Genomic DNA, 22,958 nt, shown 5'->3' on the forward strand with positions numbered 1-22,958 from the left:
GATATTTTTCCCATTTTTTTCCTGTTATTAATTTCTTTGAGCATGGAAAAGATACTTTATAAATAAAATGTATTACTATTGTTATTCTGCGGTGGGCTGGAGCCCTGCCTGGGGTTTGTTCCTGCCTTGCGCCCTGTGTTGGCTGGGATTGGCTCCAGCAGACCCCTGTGACCCTGTGTTAGGTTATAGTGGGTTGGATGATAACTCACTACTATTGTTATTATTATTATTTTCATTATTAACACAAACAGAGAGAGAATGTACAAACTTATAAGTTGTCAAAGCTTTTCACTCTACCACATTGCTACTCTGTTAGGAAATTGCAAAATATTTTTAGTAACAAAAATGGCTAATAAATTTTGAGGTACTTGACTGAAGTATTTGGAATTTTGAAGTGATTACATCCAAAGTTAATAAGGATACAGTATTTTCCTTTACTCCAGAAACACATGACTTCTTGCCATTGTTGTCACATGCTAAACTCTGAATTGGAATAAGTAAGATGTAAGTATACAGTTGTACTACCATTTTTATGGCAACCATTTATACAACACAATGTTAGTTTTGTTAAATATTCAAATAGTATATTTTTAAATTATGATTATTTATAATTTGTTATTGATGGCAAGTGAGCCACTTGTCTAAAGATTACGAGCCATTTGTTTTCATATATTCCAAGTGAGAATTTGTGCCTTACTTCTGGTAAGAAAGTATCTTAATTTAAAAAAAATTAAAACACAATTTTCAAGATTGTGAAAGTATTATGGATGTACAGACCTACACATTGATATCTGCATATTTCTTTATCCTGATATTACAGAAAGCTGGTGCAGCTTTTCAAAAAAACACTACACTATGCTGCCAGTTGCTATGGCGGGTAGTGCTGTTACCTCATGGATCCCACATCCTGGATTCTGTTCCCAGCAGTTGCCTGTGTGGAGTTTGCACAGTCTGTTTTTGCACTGTCTTTCCTGCCAAATCTCCAAAGACATGCTGGTTATGTTGATTAGTAATTCCAAATTACCTTCTCTGTGTACGTGAATAGTCCCTGTGATGAACTGTTTCCTGCCTTGAACCAAGTGCTGCAGAGATAATGTGTGGCCCCCACTACTTTCAATTTGATTAAGGATTAGACAATATTTTATTCTATGTCTCCCAAGAGCAACTGAAGACACTGCATCTTGCACAGAGAATTGGGCCAACTGTTTATTTGTTCTAATGCTTCATGTAAAAGTGTATTAACAATATGTAAGATAAAGTGGGATTATGAAGGTAATATAAACCAACCTTGCCTACGTATATTTCTGAACATAATGGTTTCATTTCAGGGTCATTTTGGCGGCCACTGTTAATTGTAGGAGCAATATAGGAACCAGTTGTAGGTAGGGTGACAATCCATTGTATGGTACACTAAGACACAAACTGTTTCATTCAAACAAATGGTTTATTTACTAGTAAACTGCTTCAGATCAAGTTGTATGATTGTGAAAGGTATTTTAAAATGAACGAAATATAAGCACTGTTGAAATCATAAAAACTTTACAGTAAAGTAATGTATGTGTACTTCGTCCTTAAAGATAGATTTTCAGAGAGGCAATAAAAAATTAATATGGTAATAATTTGTTCCAGGAGCATGGTAGGGGTGGATATAACTCGGACTTCAGTGATGATGAACATGGTGAAGCATCTGACCACAAAAGGAAAAGGTATAGTATTTGGAAATAATAAATACTTGTATATTGGGTTACATTTTAAGGGATAGCGGTAATCAAACTGGTAGAATCTAGTGATCATAATGCAATACATTTCGTAGTGTTTTGGTAAAAATACTACATAAAAATGACTACCAAAGTAATGCAGGTTTTGAACAAGTGTGGTACAGTCTCAACGTAATATAATTTGATAAACGTATAATTTTTGAGATGGCAGAGGAGCAGTAGAGTAAATTTAAGAATATATTTATTACAATGCAGAACAAGTTCATCAAACATTTTTTGACTCATTAAGAATTCTAATCCTCAGTGGGTACAATGGAGGTAAGAATGAAATTATTAAAGAAAAAAAGCAGTTGTATAACACACACAAGTCAATTACCTGGAGTAAGGCATATAAGGAGTTAAGGGCAGCAGTTATAAAGGACATTATTCTTTCATATTTTAGTAGTAAAAGACAAATCAAGAAGGAAGAGGAGGTGACGTGCATCAGGAATAGTAAGAGAAAAATTAAATATACTGACACTGACATAGCAAATGCTGTATGTACAAATTTCTCTGAAGTTTTCACATGTGAAGAAGAAGCCTCCTAGGAGTTACCGGGAATACTTGTATTAAGAAGTAACTAAGTAATTTGGAGATAGCTGAGAGAGAAGTGCTGTCTAGATTAAAAGGGCTAACATACAATAAATATACAGATTCAAATAAGTGAAAGCATTCCCTAAACCCTTACTTTTCTATTTGAAGCAACTGCTGAAGTAAAAAAAAAATAAAGAATATTCTATCAAAAGAACACTAAAAATATGTTTTTCATGCCAATTTCCTGCAAGCAGCTTCAGAGATTCTGAGATCTTTATGTGACTGAACACCAAGGAAGATAGAAAATTTCTGAATAATCCAATCAAATTAAACACAACAGCAACAAAAATGCAGAGTGTAACCAATAAACTTTGGCCATAAATTGTCAAAGGAGGAAGTAGATCATTCCATTGGCAAAAAAAAAAACTCCAAACATTTACACTCTACTACAAAACCTCGGGGTGGGGGCACAACTAATTTTACACTGGTGTAACAAAAGGTATTAGTAGTTGTTGGAGATTCCATTCACTACGGCAGCTCAATATCCACCAAACATTATAACTCAACAGCAATGTGCTGCTTATCAGGCGCAAGAGTTTCCTTCATCACCCAAAGAGTATACTCACTGCAGGCGAGGGCAGGTTGGAGTGAATGAAAGCACCAGCATCTTAGTCCAGTCTTTCCTGGAGAGTTTTTATGAAAAACACATTGTTGCACACTGATTTTTTTTTTCAATATTCCCACAAGAAAATGTATTTTACACTCTTAAAAGACAACCAAAATTACTTTTTTACAAGGATAATACCACTACTTTATAGTTGAAAAGATAACCGAATCTCAATGTTTTATTAGTACATGTACACCTGTCTGGCTTTATTTCACATAGCTGTTTTAGCTGTGGTTTTACAAATTCCTGTGATTCTAATCTATATATAATAAAGTTAGAGATTGAACAGTCGGCATCATAACACTGGGCACATCACCTTCAATCTGCATCCATGTTATATTTAGCTGCAACTACTGCATAAGATCCAAGATGTGAGTCCACCCCCCCAAGGTGGGCATTGATCTCAGTTCCCACCCATTTTCTTTATTCACCCATCCAAATTATTTGCTATCATTCAGTTTACAACCATATTTATTACCACACTTTTCTAATACACCAGAGTGTGCTGAGCAGCACAATTTTTAAATAGTAGACATCAAAGACATAATTCAACAGAAAGAAAATAGATAAGAAAGAGCAATATACAAGACAACAGCCACCTTAACACTGATGCTATCTTTGTTCCTTTTCATTTCCATTCTTTTACCACAATATCAGAAAATTTAAAAACATATTTAAACCATATATAAACCTTTGAACATTATATTATACTAGTTAGCACATTTTTGTCAGAGTGTATATGTATATATACTAGGGGGCTTTGCCCCCTGCTCGCTTCACATGCCAAAACCCTGGCCTGCGCTTTGTGCCAGCCACTTTGTGTCTCTGCCGCTTGCGTATGTGGATTCCACTTTCACCAAAAAGCAAATCTTTTAATTGTCGCGGATACGCCTCTTCATTGGGAAGAAGCACTACTTTCCCCTAATGGCAACACAAATTAGGTGATGTACAAGTCTTCAACTTGAACCCATGTCCATGACTCCAGACACCAGGTAAAAGTCCTCAAATCGACTTTATTACTCTTCCACAGTGCACAAAGCACACTCTCCACCACAATACTCCTATAAATCACAATAATACACAATAAACAATCTTCCAGCTCCCAGACGCGTTGCCACACTTCCACCCAGCTCAGCTTGCTGTCTGGGAGCTCCCACAGTCCTTTTATATTCCCTGACCCGGAAGTGTTCCCAATCCCCAGTCCATGTGATTCTTAATCACTTCCGGGTCAGGTACAAGTCCTTTCTTTTCACTCTGGAAGCCCGTCGCTCTTCCTATGACGAACTTCTGGGTCATAGGGCACGAAGAAGTCTTTGTTCCTCCCTGCAGCTCCCTCTTGCGGCCCTTGAGCTATCCAGCAGGGTCTTGTACGAAAACTCCATGTGCCATGACTCCCTGCTGGTCTTCTGGGGACCTCCGTACTGCAGGGAGGGCTCCCTCTGGCGGCCTGGGGGTATTGGCCGGGATGATAAGCCGGCCACATATCACAATAAATATATATATATATATATATATATATATATATATATATATATATATATATATATACTGTGGATTATAGCCGGACATTCATCCCGGCCAATACCCCCAGGCCATCAGAGGGAGCCCTCCCTGCGATATGGAGATGCCCCGAATTCCAGTAGGGCATCATGGACTATGTAGTTTTAGTACGCAACCCTGCCTGATAACGTTGGGGCCGCCAGGAGACACTGCAGGGAGGCTCAGAGATGTGTATTTGCCCTATGTATGTCTTAGTCACAGCGACAGGGGAAATGACGTACTTCCGGGATGAAGAAGAGGACTTTTTTCCTGACCTGGAAGTGCTGGATAATCACATGGACTGAGGGCTCAGAAGCCATTCCGGGCCATGGACTATATAAAGGACTGTGGGAGATCCCAGAGTGAGCTGAGCTGGGTGACAGAGTGGCAACGTGTCTGGGAGTGAAGGATTGTGATTATTGTTTGTTATATTTAATGAGTATTGTGGAGAGGAGTGTGCTTTGTGCACTTATTTGTCTAAATAAAGAGAATATTTGGACTTTTATCTGGTGTCTGGTGTCTAGTCTGAGGTTTCAAGGGGACGACAGCGCCCCCTATCTGTCACACAATATATATATACTAGCAAAATACCAGCTTCGCAGCGTAGAAGTAGTGTGTTAAAGAAGCAATGAAAAAGAAAAGGAAACATTTTGAAAATAACGTAACATGATTGTCAATGTAATTGTTTTGTCACTATTGTGAGTGATGAGTGTTGCTGTCATATATATATATATATATATATATATATAAATATATATATATATATATACATACACACACATATATACACACAAATACATATATATATACATACACACACACATATATAAACATATATATACATATACATACATATCTACATATATACACACACAGCTATTTCGTATCAGTGCAATACACTGCTTGTTAAAACGGATAACTCCGCTCTTACGTGCAAGTCTGCGTGGATATTATGAACTATCGTATTTGTTCAAGTTCTATTTAAATTTTAAATAGAAGGAATTTTTATTTAGTCGACAGAAATATCTTTGGTAGGAATGGTAAAAACAGACAGGAATATTATTCGTGAATAAATCAACTCAAACCTTAAACAACTTATAATATTTTGCTCTCCATAAAATATATATCCTGTCTAAATTATACAAGTTAGAAATAAAGTAAACATTAAAAGAACAAACATTCAAATTTCTTTACTCATGTAATTTTATATAAAAAATTAACTTGGATTTTAAATATCCCAAAAGATTTTGCTCTCCATAAAAATATATCCTGTCAAAATTATACAAATTCAAATATGAACATGCTGCATAACAAAATCTGGAAATATAAATAAAATGTGTTCCTTTCAGCAATAACAAATCAAATCACTCAGTTGTCTTTGCTCATATGTCATTTTAGAGCTGGACGCCTGGCATCTTTTTTTGGCAACAGGTTCGTTTATGTTTGGTGTGAGGTTCTGTGTTGTGGAGATTCTCAGGATGGACTGCAGGTGCTCATCAGTGAGGCGACTCCTGTGTGCTGTTTTGTTAGTCTTTATCACTGAGAAGAGCTTCTCACACAGATATGTGCTACCAAACACGCACAAGGTTCGAGCCGCATGTAGACGGACTTTTTTTGTTCTTCAACACCGTAGTGACGACTTGGTTTAACATTACTTGGCAACAGGGAAAGTGGGGCAAGTTGCACTGGTGCATTTGTGTCTCCCATAAAAGCAGCTTCACTTGAAATCACTTTGTGATTGTGCACGGGTAAAAACGTCCGCTGAAGTGTCAGATTCTTATTTAATTCTTCTGCTTTCTGTATCTTCTGCATTGCATTCAGGTTACCCTGATGTTTTGTCTCATAGTGCCGTCTTAGATTAAATTCTGTAATTACAGCCACATTAGCTCCACAAATGAGACACACGGGTTCAGTAAACATATACTCAGCCTCCCATCGGTTTTTAAAGGCTCTATTTTCAGAATCAACTTTTCTCTTCAGCATCGTGTGAGCTAGCTTCGCAATAACTTGCAGCATCATAAGCTAGACTTGATTAACGCGGTAAGTGATCGGCAAGGCAGCTGAAGCGCTGCATTATGGGATCTGTAGTTTATTGTGTTACCAGCGCTTCATATACCCGGGCCATTAATAACAATAATACAGTATATAAAATGATCTCGCGGGCGGATATAATTACACGCCGGGCGGATGTGGCCCTGCCCTTGAGTTTGACACATATGGACTAAATAGAACTTGAAAAGATATATTTTTCAAATGTGATCGCGCAATTCAGATAGAGTTGACGCGCACTACAGCCTGCATGCCTCAATAAGTCATCGTCCCCTCACTCTTACTTTTTTACCGTTCATCTAATGAATACACTGAGTATGGCTTTACCAAAACAATCATTGATGGCGAATAAAGTATCCATTATTCGAGTATGTAGATCGGGATATATATATACATATATATATACCTGCGTATCGCAGCGGAGAAGTAGTGTGTTAAAAAAGCTAGAAAAAGAAAAGGGAACATTTTAAAAATAACGTAACATGACTGTCAATATACAGTATTTGTTTTGTGAGTGTTACTGAGTGTTGCTGTCATCAAGGATTTGATTATCATTATTTCTTTCAATCAGGTTCGTATTTGTAGGATGTGTTGTGTTCATGTTACATTCCGTGTTTGTCAATCGTTGTAAAGATGACAGGTTTCATTCATCGATTCGTTTCTTACTGCATCAATAAACAGCTCGTCTTCTTCTTTATCTGAGACCTGACACACTGCATGCACGGGTTTTTTTTACACTGTCTTCCTTTAGCGGGACATTGACTTTTTCCACCGTGTGCTTTGTTTCCGCAGTAGCTAGATTTATGAATATGCTTGTATGTATCAGACGCTTCATATTTTTTGCTGCCTTTTCAATTGTGTAATTCGGTTTTGTTCAGCGCTTTGGAACTGTTGCTTTTATCTGTGCACGCGCCAGTTCACGTGAGCGCTCGATGTACATGCATCGAAGGTTCCCAGCTGTGCTGGTGCCATCTCGTGCTATGTCCATGGCTGTATTTAATGTTACCTTAGTCCTGGCACTTAAAACTTTCTCTCGCAGTTTCGCTGAGTTTGTGCCAAACACCACCCTGACCTCATCTTCCTCTGCATAAGCACAGTCTGTTTGCTATTGGATTGCCGCTGACGGACGGCCTTATATGGGCAGGCACTAAATTACAAACGCCAGCGGCAGCCTGTCTATGAACTTAATTTAAAGTGTAGGTTTACATCGTGCTTTGTTTCAAGTAGCAGAACTCATGAATATGGTTGTATATGTCACTCGCTCGCTTCTTATTGTTTCCCTGCCTTCTCAATTATATAATGCATGTTTTCTTCAGCGCTTTTTGGAGGTCTTCCTGGTTTTCTATGTACTGCGTGATTATGTGGGAGGCGTGATGATGTCACACGAAACTCCGCCCCCACGGCGTTCAAGCTCATCTCCATTACAGTAAATGGAGAAAAACAGCTTGCAGTTATGACCATTACGCGTAGAATTTCGAAATGAAACCTGTCCAACTTTTGTAAGAAAGCTGTAAGGAATGAGCCTGCCAAATTTCAGTCTTCCACCCACACGGGAAGTTGGAGAATTAGTGATGAGTTATATATATATGAGTTTATAAATAATTAAAAATACATTTTTCCATATTTTCTACAAAATATTTCCTATTGCTTATTTTGCCTTATTGCTGTTGTAGAAATCTGGGTGCTTTTTTTAAACATGGGTTTACATTTTGTTTTTAGGCTTGATTTGTCACAATTGTTAAATTTATGTCTAAATTTAAAAATGTATGAGTTATGTAATATTTATTTTCAATTTCAGGACCCATAAAGATGACCCACTTATGCAAAAGACATTTCAGAAAGAAAGACATGTTCAACTGCCTCACAAAAGTCTTGCAGCAAAGGAATTGGATAGGTTTGTAATCATGAGTGTTTCACAGTAATTTATTACACTGATTTTGCACTGAAAAAAGTGGTATGTCAAAATTTGAATTTCTTGTTATGAATAGACAGTCTTTTTCCACCATTCCATCCTGTCATTGTTTACCATTTGCTTCACATACACCAACTTTGTGTGCATGCTGCCTCTTACTACAAGACTTTATGCCTGAACACTGCTCTTTTAAAGTGGGCACTTGAATTCTTGCAGAGTGGAGAACTGATTAGAAAGTCCTTAATGTACATTTCCCCCCTGTTTTTACTGTCATTCTGCACCTCTTGCAATTCTGTTTTTGCCACCCATCCATTTTTATTGAGTTTTAGTCTAATAAATCATGTGAATCAGTACCTATCACATGATATAGTGATATATACTGCCTTTTACCAATTCCTGAATTGGCTTTTTTGAATATTCATTTTGTAACATTAGTATATTTGTTAAATCCTATTTAATTGTAAAGATGGCATGGTTGTACAGTGTTCAGTGTTTCTTCTTATTCAGCATCATAGGTTTGAATTGTATGCTTGATCACTGTCTGTGCTGAGTTCACATGATAGAAGAAGAATGAATGGTACTCTGGTACCCCCCTCACAATCCCAAAGTTGTTCATGGTAGTTTGACCAGCAATTCTAAACTGCCTTTGTTTAAGTAAGTGTGTGTGTGTGTGTGTGTGTGTGTGTGTGTGTGTGTGTGTGTGTGTGTGTGTGTGTGTGTGTTAGTACTTGGATGGGTGGGGCCTGGGACTGACTCTGTAATGGACTTCTACCACCAGTTTTTACTATGTGCTCAGTGTTATCAGGATATGCTACAGTCCTGTGCAATCCTAAATTGGATAAGGCAGGTTTGAGAATGTTATGTCATGTCATATGCTGTATATGTTTTTCATATTCTGATTAGTTGGTGTCACAAAGTTGACTCAGAGTCATAGAAAGGTTTGGTGCAGCCACCCGTGTAATTGGTTTCCTGGCTGCAAAGTCACAAAATTATATACGGCACTGATGTGCACAAAACCGAGTCCAAAACAGAACTGAGGGAATAGGGAAAAGGTAGAGGCTTTTAAAGGGGAAGAAACTGCAAAAGGGAGAGAGGGTCTGGTCTGGGCTGACCCAAGGGGAGTGGTTTCCTCCCGTTCCGTCTCAGCGCCAGTGCATGACGTATCGGCACATGACGGTCCGGGAGTTGCCACGTCACTCAGGGAGGCCGCTTCGTCTCTCTCTGCTGGCTGGTTACACGGCATGGAGGCAGCTTGAGATGGCTCATCCCCGTCTATAGCTAGGCCCAAGTTAACACCAGGAGTGGTATGTGTCTCACCGCTTTTAATCTTAGACCAGTCCCGCCCTAGTATCACCGGGTGTGGTGGATCTGGGAGGACCGCCATGGTTAATTTCTGAACCCCTCCTCCGTAACAGATGACACAAGATGTGGGCCTATTCCAGCCGATTTCTCAGTGGACACAGGTTATACTGGTATTTCATTTTAACCACTGTCACGGTAGCACAAATAGGCAGGCAACAATGGAAATATTAAGTTTAGGGACTTACAGTGGCTGGGCTCAACTAAAGGACGGTTTTGCTTCCCCAGGTTGCAAGGCCATCCCCTGTGACTCAATGAGGTTTATTAACCCTTTCATATTTTGAAAGTCTTTACCCCAGACCGGCTGGGCAAAACTGCAGGGTAGTGCCTTTAGGAGCAGGTAGCAAGCCACCTGCTCCACTATTTGGGAGTGCTTGTTTTCAGCTGGCCATAACCAGTGCCCTACAATGACCAGGTCTTGTTTGTGGGTCGGCCGCTCTGAGTTGAACCTCCACTTTCGTAATATATTCACCTGCTAGTCTGGGGCACCCCTAGGTGAGACTCGGGATTCTGCCTTCACAGGGATACAGGCACTCCCCCTTCACCTTCCCCTTCTGGAGCAGCCCAAGTCTCTGAGCCCCTCCCGCACACTCCCTAGCCTGCCTAGGTTGCCTAGTTAAGTGTGCCAGGAGCGGAGCCTGCACCAGGTCTTTTTGAATTGCGGGACACCCTCTCCGCCTGAAAACTCGGTCCTGGTACGCTCCCACCTGGGTACGGTGCAGGTCCTGTGCCCTTCTCTTCTGGGACCATTCCATCCTGCTGACTACGCCAATGTCATAAACTCACTCAGAGCCATAGAAAGGTTTGGGGCAGCCACCCGTGTAATTGGTTTCCTGGCTGCAAAGTTGCAAAATTGCATACAGCACTGATGTGCACAAAACCAAGTCCAAAACAGAACTGAGGGAATAGGGAAAAGGTGGAGGCTTTTAAAGGGGAAGACAAGAAGTGAGATCAAAGGGGTCGGGCTCATGAAGGTCTTTAGCAATAGGTTCGAGACCGGACGTGACATCACAGGGGCCGGAGCCTGCAAGGACTCCTACCATAGGCTCAGTCCTGGAAGTGACGTCAAGAGGGCCAGGTGGATTCTCCCGTGAATGATCTGCAGGAAAGGGAGAAAAAGATTCAGTACACTCTGCCACATCCCGGTGTGACTCAGAACTGCCCTTACTCGAGCCCTTTAGCTGCCTCCCATGCGCACGTGTGTAACATTGGTTAAGTATGCTTTCTTTTTTAATAACAAATTATTCTGACTATTGTCTACAGATAAAAGTGAACAGTTTTCTTCTGAACACATAAATGAGATGTTAAAAGAGACCTGAAGCCTTTGATTGCAACACTGGTTGCAAAGTGCGACAGGACCCTAGATAGGGTGCACATATATCATGGGGCCCACTCATGTACCCACTTACACTCTAAGAAAAGATATACAGGTCCAACTTAAAATCTACAGTTAAGGTAATATGTATGAATGTGTATGGGGATGTGGAAAGAAAACTGAAATACAAAAAAAAAATCTTTGCAGACACAGGGAAAATATGCAAGTACTATACAGATAGTGATCAGACATGGGTTTCAAATACAAAAGCCAGATCTGTCAGACAGCAGCACTTGGCACTGCACCACTGAGTCAGCCTAAAAATATTAATTTGTTTTCCTTATGTTCTTTTAAACATGTATTCTTTTTTCTGACATTTATAGCAGTAAACAGGCTTCAAGGCTATGTGATATTTTACAGGGAAGAAGCAAGAAGCAGACGTCACCATTTAATTTCAATGAATGCAGTATCCTTTATAGTTTGTTTGTGCATTGTTTAAATATGAGCAAGTTGACTTACACCTTTATCAAACTTTTGCTAGCAATGGGATTTTTTTTGTTAAAAACAAACAACAGCTCAAATTATATGTTCTATTTTATAAATAAAGGCTTACTTTACAATGATTTGATAGCATTTGTAACATATAACAAAAACATATATACATACATACATACATACATATAATAACAGCCCTTGCTGGATTTTAGTAAGAGCCTAGTGACCATAGCTATAGATAGTGGTTTGCACCTTTACTATATGTGTACATCAGGTAACTAGACTTGAAACCTAATCATGGTGATTTTGTGCAGTTGCATGGGAAAATCAGATTTGTCAGAGACTTGTATACCTTTTTATGTTTTATATGTCTAATAAAGCAATTAATTCTTTAATACAATGTTAAATTCCTATATCATTTTAATTACAATCATGGCAAATTATGTGATATGATCATTCAGATATCCGAGCAGTTTATTTTCCATTAGTTGGAGGCTGTTTTCCACGTGCATTACAAGAATTGATATTCAATTAGAGAATCTGAGAGCCTCATGTTTTTCATTAAGCTTCAATGGAAAATAGCAAGCTTTGCTGACCAACTGAATTGTGTGTAAATGTAAACTTTATTGAATAATAGAGTAGAGTTTCCAGTGGTTCTGCTTAGTTTGCATCTTTTATAAAAACTTAATTGACACAAATCATATATTTCCTAAATGATAAGAAGCCCTTTGGCATAAATTTCCGTTTAAGCTCACATTTATCTAGAATTAAAGTATTTGCCCATTTTATTTAACAGGCTAGGTTGTTCAATACATAATAATGCATTTCTCTAAGTTGAAGGCTTTCTTATTGAGATATTGTGCTTTCTGACAATTTGTCCTTTACTCTTGGGATATAAAGACATAAGGGATATACCTTGTACTGCATGGGAAATTATTCGATTTCACTGATTCTATTATTTTCTTTGGAAAAAAAAGAAAGAAAAAGCAGAAAATGTAGCTCTTGTAGCGCTGGTCTCAACTTAATGTAGCCAATGTGACCTTATGCTCTGTAACACTATGCTTTAAATTCGGATTAAATGCTGCTACATCAGTGCATTACAGTCTGAAATGTATCCACCAAGGGTAAGCCCAGGGGAATAACATGTACTCTTGTATTCTCTCGCTGCACACAATGCAGTTTGTATTTGTTTTACATAATCATACTCAAGGGTATTAAGGAGCTTTCCAAATGATTTTTGAGAACATGTCTTCAAAAGCTTTTTTAAAATGCTATTTGAAACCGATTTCCAAGCTTCTGATGAGAAGTATGCACAACTGACCTTTTCCATGTGTTTTACACTTTCTTCTTGTGAAAGTCTATTTTGATTTTGTTTCGGGTGGTAACCCCCCCTGTCTTAAGGACAGTATACAGAGCCAGCGGAACATGAACAAGATTATCACTCTAATAAAGCAAGTGGCCTGACGGGTTCTTAGGAGACCTGGCTTATTACGGGCAACAGAATGCCCAGGAATGTAAGTACACCACTACTTGATACAAAGATGGATTAAAGATGAAAAATATTATAAGAATTTAATTTGTTTTAAACTTTTTGGACTTTTCATATGATTTAATTGTCATTAGCAAATTAAACATAGTAAAATTCAAAAATAGAACAAAAACAAACAAAAGGTCTAAAATAATTTAAAATTATTTAGTATATTCTGAGAAGGATTAGCCTGTCATAATTATAAGTTCAGAAAATGGATGCATAAATGATATTTGTAAAATATTTTAATTTAAGTGTGTGAGATATTTGCTATATTTAAATACCATGATTGTGGTACTTTGAGCCTTACACTATACTAGACTAATTGCTCAATCAAATTATTATTTCAAAGTACCTTTAACTTGCCAGAATATGGTATATGCAAAATATTGCCTGTTCATTCTGTTTTAAGATCGTCTTAACTCCTGTTGTATTTCACTGCAGCTTTTTGGAAAATAAGGCTAAAGCATGGATACACTGTTAACATTACATTTTAGAATAGCAACCATGTACAGTTTGTAACAAACAGTGATGAGTTTTCATTGTAAACCTTTGATAATTGTAGATTGACATATATCAAATGATATTATGTACATAATTGATTTTTTAAAAGGTTTTCACAATTTGAAAGAAGGCTGCAGTGACATGGAAGTCTGCATATCTTTGTAGGTTTGAAAATAACATATACTTGTGTTTTCTTCTAACCACTTATCATAAATCTACTAGTTGTTTTTTTTTATTTTTTTAGTATGCCAAGATGCTTGTATTTGTGTAACAGGGTGCTGAATCTTTTATTGCACAATACTCTACTCTTTAATAATCCCCATGGTGAAATTAAGATGTCAACAACTCATTACGATATGAAAAACTACGAACACTTGACATTTAATTCACAAATACAGATTCATAGTTCTGTATAAATTATATTATTAAAAGCTTTGTTGAATATCATTTAAGTAACACATGAAAAAATACCGCTGATAAAATCCAAATGCTTTAGCAATTTTCAGTGCATAATTTGTTTCAGACAAATGGGATTTCTGGAAATACTTAAAAATATAGCACATCTGGGGCAAAGAATGTTTTTTTTGTTAGAATTGTTGCTGTCCTAAGAATCTGGATGTGTTCTATACCATCCATTAGGTCTAATTATGTTCTGACCCTTGCCCTATTCATAAGAGTCTTTATTAAGTGTAGTACATTACCATCATCACAGCATTTTGCTACGAACAAAAAATGGCTAAACTTTCTAGGGGAAAAACGTGTCTCGTTTTGCCTTTCTGACACAAATGTGTCATTGTATGTATTTCTAATTACTTTCTTATCATATTGTACACCAACAAAACTTTAGGATCTTCACATTAGTACTGTATATTGGAGGTTAATGGGTCGAGCAGAAGGTAAAATTTGTTCCTCTTGAAGTTTACCATGAAATTCATGTGCATTGCTTGATGCCAAAGGGATTTAATTTTTTTTTTCAATGTTAAAATGATTCCAGTTATATTGTGTGTATAATAGTTTGAGGTTCTGTGTAGAAATGTTTTGCAAACTTATAGTATTTTGTTAATGGTAGTTTAGTGTGTCTGTCACAATTAAAATACATATTTGTTTTTAACAAGTTGCCCTAATATAAATGTCTTTTTATGTCTTCTTGGTGACAAATGAATTGTAAAACAAATTCTAGACATTCTACCAATGTCCTGGGATAACTCACATTGTCACCGTAGTCAAGTTTACTGTGCAGTATGGCAAGTTAGCACTTAGAAAATCTTCCACTCCCAACTTCTTCATACAATACCACAACTTCTCTTGAGGCACCCTGTCATATGATTTCTCCAGGTCCACAAAGATGCAATTCAGCTCCTTCTGGCCTTCTCTATACTTCTCCATCAACACCCTCAGATCAAACGTCACATCTGTGGTGCTCTTCCCTGGCATGAAACAATACTGCTGCTCACTAATCATCACTTCCCTTCCTAACCTAGCTTCCACTTCTCCTTCCCATAACTTCATGCTGTGTGCTGTGGCTCATCCGTTGTATCCCTCTGTAGTTACTACAGGTCTGCACATCCCCCTTATTCTTAAAAATCGGTACCAGTACTCTTCTTCTCCACTCCTCAGGCATCCTCTAAGTTTCCAAGATTCCATTAAAAAAAACGGTTAAAAACTTCACTGACATCTCTTCTAAACTCCTCCATGTTTCTACAGGTATGTCATCTGGACCAACAGCCTTTCCATTCTTTATCCTCTTCATAGCTGTCCTTATTTCCTGCTTGCTAATCCTTTGCACTTCCAACCTGCGCTCTCTCTCTTTCTCTTCATTCATCAGCCTCTTAAAGTACTCTTTCCATCTGCTTAATACACCCTCCTCGCTTGTGTGTACATTTGCATCTTTATCCATTATCACCCTAACCTGGTGCACATCTTTCCCAGCTCAGTCCCTACGTCTAGCCAATTGGTACAGGTCCTTTTCTTCCTCCTTAGTTTTCAAACTCTCCTACAACTCATCGTACACCTTTTCTTTAGCCTTTGCCACCTCTGTCTTCACCTTATGCATTATCTCCTTGTACTCTTTTCTACTTTCTTCATCTCTCTGCAATCCCACTTCTTTACCAACCTCTTCCTCTGTATACTCTCCTGTATTTCCTCATTCCACCACCAGGTTTCCTTTTCCTCCTTCCTCTGTCCAGATGTCACGCAAAGCACCCTTCTTGCTGTCACCCTTACTACTTCTGCTGTAGTTGCCCAGCTGTCTGATAACTCATCACTGCCATCCAGTGCCTGTCTTACCTCTTCCCTGAACTCAACCTTGCAGTCCTTTTTCAACTTCCACCATTTTATCCTTGGCTTTGCTATCACTCTCCTCCTCTTCTTGATCTCCAGCGTCATCCTACAGACCACCATCATATGCTGCCTAACCACACTTTCCCCACCACTTTGCAGTCTTCAATCTCCTTCAGATTGGCCCTCCTGCATAGGATATAATCTACCTGTGTACATCTTCCTCCACTCTTGTACATCAGCCTATGTTTCTCCCTCTTCTTGAAATGCATATTCACCACATCAATGGTCAATCCTTTTTGTAAAATCCACTATCATCTGACCTTCTTCATTCCCCTCCTTGACCCCATACCTACCCATCACCTCCTCATCTCCTCTTTTCCCTTCACCAACATGTCCAATGAAATCCGCTCCAATCACCACTCTCTGTTCCTTGCGTACACTGTCCATCACTTCATCCAACTCAACTTGCGGGGTATATGCACTAAGAACATTCATCATCACACCTTCAATTTCCAGCTTCATAATCATCACTCTGTCTGACACTTTTTGTACCTCCAAAACACTCTTGACATACTGTTACTACAGAATAACCCCCCCCCATTTCTCCTCCCATCCACACCATCATAGAACAATTTGAATCCAACTCAACTCTACCTGGCCTTACTTCACTTCCATCTGGTCTCTTTCACATACAATATATCAACTTTTCTTCTCTCCATCACATCTGCTAGCTCTCTCCCCTTACCAGTCATACCGCCAACATTCAAAGTTCCTATCATCTGTTCCAATTTCTTTAACTTCCTTCTCTCTTTCTGCCTCCTGACATGTCTCTCCCCTCTTCTTCTCCCTGTTCGGCCAACAGTAGCCCAATTTCCGCCAGCACCCTGTTGGCTAACTGTACTGGTGGCGGCTGTTGTTAACCCAGGCCTTGACCGATCCGGTATGGAGATTTGTATTGTTGTCCGCATATTGATCTGGCAAAATTTTACACTGGATACCCTTCCTGAGGTAATCCTCCCTATTTATCTGGGCTTGGGACCGATATGAAGAAAGACACTTGTTTGTGTATCCCCTGTGGCTGGGTTTAGCACTTAGAAAATACTGTTTTAAAATTTTTTGGACACAAAATATGTTCAGATGCTGCCTCCTTTAAAATGTCAAGCATTTGGTATGTCAGAGTGAAGATTACAATAAACAATTTGGCTGCTGTGAAGGAAGAAAAAACAAACCATAAAAACATTTACTTTTGGAAACAATATGGATATAGCATTTATTGATTAAAGTTGAGGTTCACTTACAGGAATTTGCAGATTTTCATTCCTCCAAAATTTTCTAAAGTTTGGAGATTTTTCAATTTTCAGTTGTTACTCACTGCTTTATAAATAGACTTAGACAGTGAGGCAGTGCAACTCAGTAATCTATGAAACTGCTGTATGAAGTCAGTGTTTCATTTTTTTGAAATCCCAAATCAGCAACATAAATGCCTAAGTACCTTTTTTCCTAATTCGAAATTTAGTTGAATTAAAAAAAAAAAAAATACTGTTACACTTACTACTTTGTGGAATGTAAATCAAACTATATGCATCATGGTTTGAAGGACTGAGTGGACTTAGTTCTCATAATTAAATACTGTGTGATTATGATGAGTCTGAGTTTTTTTTTCCCCAAACTGGCCTGTATTCATTTTAGGTACAGTATACTATAAGGAGCTTTTAAAATAAACACAGACCAATTTGTTGAAGTTAACTTAATAAATATTTGACCAACAAATACATATGTCTCATTAAAAAATATGTTCCTTAAGACAGTCAATGCAGAAAGAAGGAAAAAAAATCATTCAGTAATAAAAAAAAAAAAAAGAGAATGTATGCATGGTGTAATATTCAGATGCATTCAGGGACTTGGTTAACTAATTTGAAAGTTCGAATATTTAGATTTTTTTTGAGTCAGTTATCACATTTTTGTTTATTAACTATTTTTGTAACAGAGTCATATTAAAGTCATATCATAACACCAATAATAGAATACAATTAAATGTATTAGTAGTTAATATTAAATATTGCTTCTTAGTGGTAGTTCACAATGTCATGTGTTTTAAAACATAACCCAGACAAGCTGGTGGTTGCTTAGTAGCTTTCAAAGATAGCAGATTCCTTTTCAAGTGATGTAAAAATGGCACCGATTAATGTCAATATTGATTGTTATTGGGTTTTGGAGGGTCATTGGTTGGGGATCCGTTTTGCTGTTGGGCTTGGCTGTTGAATGAGAGGAAATTATAAATCATACAAGTTGAAATTACTTCTGTTAAGGTTAAATTGAAACAGTGAACTAATCTGTAAGTGAAGGTGTGAAATGTTTCTCTATTTTAAGATAGATGAATTTTCAAATTTGCCAATATGTGTAATGGGGAAACTGGTGAATTTCAGAAATTAGGGCTGCACATTGTATTCAACATTTATCAATGAAAATTGAACTTCCCAATTTCTTTGAAGAATAAGCATGCCAAATTTCAACAGAATTGGACCACTTGGTGCTCAGTTGTTTCATGTAAACAGACTTCATAAAAGCAGTGAGTGCTTTTCCCATTATATGCAAACACACCTTAAACTAACAAGAGATACTTGAAGCATTTTAGCTCTGTAAAATGTGAGGTATGTGGCAGAGTTGGCTGTGCAGTATTGGGTAGAACTTTAGTAAGATGACTCGCTGTTATTTCAGCACAGGTATGCTTGAGACCTAAAACATTCTTAAATGACAGAGACATGTCTAATAACTTTCTTTGCAAAAATCCGAAAGGTTTTGAATAACTAACCATGCTGGGTAAAGAAAATGAAAGTGCAGTATTGAAATGTAATAATATTTTATGTAAAAATGGGGCATGTTTATTGGCTGTTCTGCAATTTTGTCATCCTACAGTTTAGAAAAGCAAAAAAGTACACAGTATATGTCAATATTATGGCAAATAATAAAAGCAACAATAGCAAGTTTTTAAATGAGAAGAAAATGTATAGTGCTTTTCACATTAAATATTGTCATAGAAAGCTGCTATGGTGGGAAAGGTTCAGTTTAAACAGCTGTTGTCTATTGCTTAGTCAGTCAGTGATTATTTTATATAGGAGCTCATTTAGGGGCTCTTTTGTGAGAACCTTTCACAAGGTGATTTAATTCAGGTAGCACAACCAACCTATAGTGTGTTATCATCTTTTGATTTCAGGTTTTTAGGATTTAAAAATCTACCATTTCTTAGAATAGCATTAACCTATGGATTTATATTTAAAGTTATGTTATTGTGAGAATGTTAATTGCCAATAATACCTAATATCACCAATTTAAATAAACAATGTGAGTTTCCAATGAAAATATATATAACTAATATATTTTTTGAAATAAAGAAATTACAGTATGTGCCCTTAACTCCTGTTTAGTATGACAGACACAAGCAACTTGTAAGAGATTACATTTTGTTTTATGGAGGTAAAGAAGGAGACTTCAAACGTTGCACGTAAGTTTATTCAATTAGTTCTCCTTTCCATTTTTACTACTAATTTTTCTATCTTGTCATGATTGTTTTTTTGTATTTTGAATGATCAATTATTTCTTCTGTCACTCATTGATTCTTTTAATGACATACAGGCTTCATTATTACATACAGTGGGAAATTAACTTTTTTCTTATCTCTCTAATAAAGTTAAATACACATGTTTCTCAGTTTGAGTATGAAAAAAGTCGACTAGATTTTCTAAATTAGTTTCCTTTTATGATTAAATGCATGAATCATATTTCCTTTTTTTCAAAGTAATTAATATTAACTATTGTGGCAATTAATTAATAATTCTTTTTTTCTTTTGTTGGTATATAATGATGCAGTACCGCTTTAACTTCTAATGTATCATCTATTGGATATTCTGTTCCAGCAGCCTTGGGTGCAAGACAAAATCATGCCCTGAGCTGGATAAAAAATTATCAGAGATTGTGTAGACACAGGCACATTTTTTTAATTTTGAACAAAAAATATAGTTTTCAATACAATTTAAATAAAGTACACCAAACTGTATTTATTTTAGTGAGTTTGTTTTTCAGTATTTAAGTGTGCCTCTTCTTTTCAGAACTAATGATAAAACTGATTTAGATGTCATCAGAGAAAATCACAGATTCTTGTGGCGGGAAGAAGATGAAGAAGATCTGACATGGTAAAGAGAAGCTGCTTTGTGATGTGTGATACAATGCAGATAAATAATGTTCAGCCTCCATTTAGGAGTATAGTATTTTCCTTGCTTTTTCAGTTAATTTATTAAGATGAAATTTCTTTCTTATAGTGCATTACTTCTATGGATGTATGTTTGCATAAACCCATTTTTTTCTTTGCAAGTTTCTGCTAGATTGTAATATTTCATTTGAAGATGAAGAAACAGTAATAAAAAAATTGTGGCTCAGACATGTACTGTATATCTTAATTATATTTTGAGGTGTTTATAATTTCCCAAAATTGGTGTTTTTAAATACCTTATTTTACAGCTGATCTGGAATGTTCATCTTCGATTCTTCATGTATTGTTTGGCAGAAATGAAAAACTGATTGGTTGCATTATAAGAGAATGACAGATTACATTGCTCTAAAAATGTTCCATCGACATTTAAGCAGTACTCCATTTTAGACTAAATTTCCATGTTTTCAATCTCTTTTAACACTTTAAATACTGTAGTTGTGCAGTCTTACTCTGCAGAAGATAAAGGTCAAAATCCAAAACATAATCTACTTGGTCATGTTTATGCATAACCGTAAATTTCATTCTAATGTTATATTACCATACCAAACTGTTTTTTGCTGGTACTTATGATATTAAATATAACATTTATTGGAGGTTACCCATATGAATATGCATCTGCACTGCATAAAGTACATCATCTTGTTTCAAACCAGGCTTTGATGCTATGTACTTCAGAAGTGGTTAAAAGAGGTGACATGGAGGTTATGAACACTTTGCATATTCCTTGTCTAAAGTAAAATAATTCGTCCACAAGTAGCATTACTTTTTGTAATATATACCAAGGTCACTGACCTACAGATCTTCTTGTCAAGCTCCAGTGACATGCATAATGCTGATATGGACTCACTTAATGCTAGTAGAGTTATGGATGCAATACAATACTATGCTTCCCAATACCCCACCCCTATCTGCATTGTGTTTTTTTTTTTGCGCCATACGTAGCATTTACATTGACTGCATTCTTCTGCAAATTGTCTCACATTATTAATTAGAATTCTGACCCTTTTAAATATGTTACATGATATGATACTTTTATCTAAATAGCTTACTGGCACATCATATTCTTTATTTTGGGATTTTTTTTATAAACTGTATTTAACAATCCACTCTTTGCCTTCAGTATTAACGATATAAGATTTCATCAAGAGATAATATACATCATGTAGAGTAACAATATTTTTACAGAGATGCATTTAATTATCAAATTGTGAGTTTGTATTAATAATGTAATGTTTTAAATTTTTGTGAAAGGTTAAACTTTGTTGTATTCACTATTATATTTTAAGATAACATAAAACCTTTTAAATATTCAGTTTGCGCTTTTAGATAAATACTCTTTATATAAAAAATATATATGTATGTGTGTGTGTGTTTATCATTTCAGATGTATTTTGATATTATCTTAATATTGTGTAAAAGTTACATTTTGTAAAAACATTTATCTCTTTATTGTATGACAGGGAGAAACAGCTTGCAAAGAAATACTATGATAAGTTATTTAAAGAATACTGCATTGCTGATCTTAGCAGATATAAGGAAAACAAGGTAGGCTTGAAATTTGAATTGACATTCAGTTCCATGGGAAATTAAGAGAAGTTGTTTAATATTGAATGAAAACAAACAGCAAATCAATACAGTTTATGGAGAAGACTCCCCCAAAGTGATTAACATGTAGTGTAGCTACTGAAATATGCAAGCCCTCATTTGCTCAATATCAGTAAGAGACTCATAGGTTCAAAATGCACCATCAGCCTTGAGCATTCCAGTGCCTCTGCTTTTGAACAGAGTCTTTAAATGTGTTATTCACTGCTTCAGCTGAAAAAAAATATTTTATATGTCTTGGTGTATTTTACATGAATTTTGAGGATCTGTATCAGATTCCTTTTGTAAATGTCTCAAACCAAGACTGAAGAATCAGAACAGGGCATGCATTTTTTTCAAAGAATTCTCATTCTTATTCTTCTCTACACAACTTCTAATTTACTTGTACAGGGTGGTGAGAATAAACAGTTATCTTTTTATGCTTTTTTTTAAATTTAAATATGTTTTCTTTTTTGCACAAAATGTTTATTATTATTGTTGGCTGTTCAACTGCATAGCATATTTTTATCTTTTATCAAAGAGATTTTCTTTAAATACTAAGAGCTATGTAACAATCCCATGTCATGATATTAAAATTTGAGATCTTGTGGAAAACACACAGCAAAAACATCTATTTTACATCTTACACCTTATCATTGCTATAGTTATTGCTGTTTCTAGTAGCTAGGTTTATATTTCTGTATACTGTGTAATAAAACATCAAACTCATCTTCAGTTTTAAAATGCTTTGTTTGGTATAGTCAAAAGCAGCACAATGCAAATACTTGCTTTATTTTTAATGTTTAATGATTTTAGAAATTCAAAAACCAAACACAGAAAGTATAAAAAAAGATAAAATAAAAAAAAATTAGTTATCTAGAAGTCTAGACCTGATTAACATACCTAAAGAACAGAGAACTGATGTAACTAGGAATCATGACATTTGAAAAGGGACACAAGCCAATGCATCAGCAACTGATGCAAACTTAATTGGTGGTTCATTTAACAAGTAAAGAACATAATTATCAAATAATTTATTTATGTATAATTGTACTTTTTATGTGATTATTTCATAACTGCCATATTTTAATATATTTTGTCGCAAATGGTATTTCATATCCAACAGGAAAATGGCAATGTTAGCCTCTTTTTGCATTATGTTTACCACCAG

The 22,958-nt window shown here is 36.3% G+C and overlaps 1 protein-coding gene across 2 annotated transcripts in view; it reads left to right on the forward strand.

Annotated features, from left to right (window-relative positions):
• Positions 1–22,958, forward strand: part of fra10ac1 (FRA10A associated CGG repeat 1) — a 79,959-nt gene that overhangs the window by 13,071 nt on the left and 43,930 nt on the right. Inside the window, exons 2-7 of one of the 2 annotated variants that reach the window (XM_039772204.1) lie at positions 1,630–1,706; positions 8,345–8,440; positions 11,553–11,598; positions 19,365–19,441; positions 20,046–20,129; positions 21,667–21,751. In XM_039772204.1, coding sequence (XP_039628138.1) covers positions 1,630–1,706; positions 8,345–8,440; positions 11,553–11,598; positions 19,365–19,441; positions 20,046–20,129; positions 21,667–21,751 — 465 coding nt within the window. Of the gene's footprint in view, positions 1–1,629; positions 1,707–8,344; positions 8,441–11,515; positions 11,599–19,364; positions 19,442–20,045; positions 20,130–21,666; positions 21,752–22,958 lie in introns of both variants that reach the window. The other variant, XM_039772197.1, reaches the window with a different exon arrangement.

The sequence above is a fragment of the Polypterus senegalus genome, chromosome 1 (assembly GCF_016835505.1).
Source record: "Polypterus senegalus isolate Bchr_013 chromosome 1, ASM1683550v1, whole genome shotgun sequence".
Classification (NCBI taxonomy): Eukaryota; Metazoa; Chordata; class Cladistia; order Polypteriformes; family Polypteridae; genus Polypterus; species Polypterus senegalus.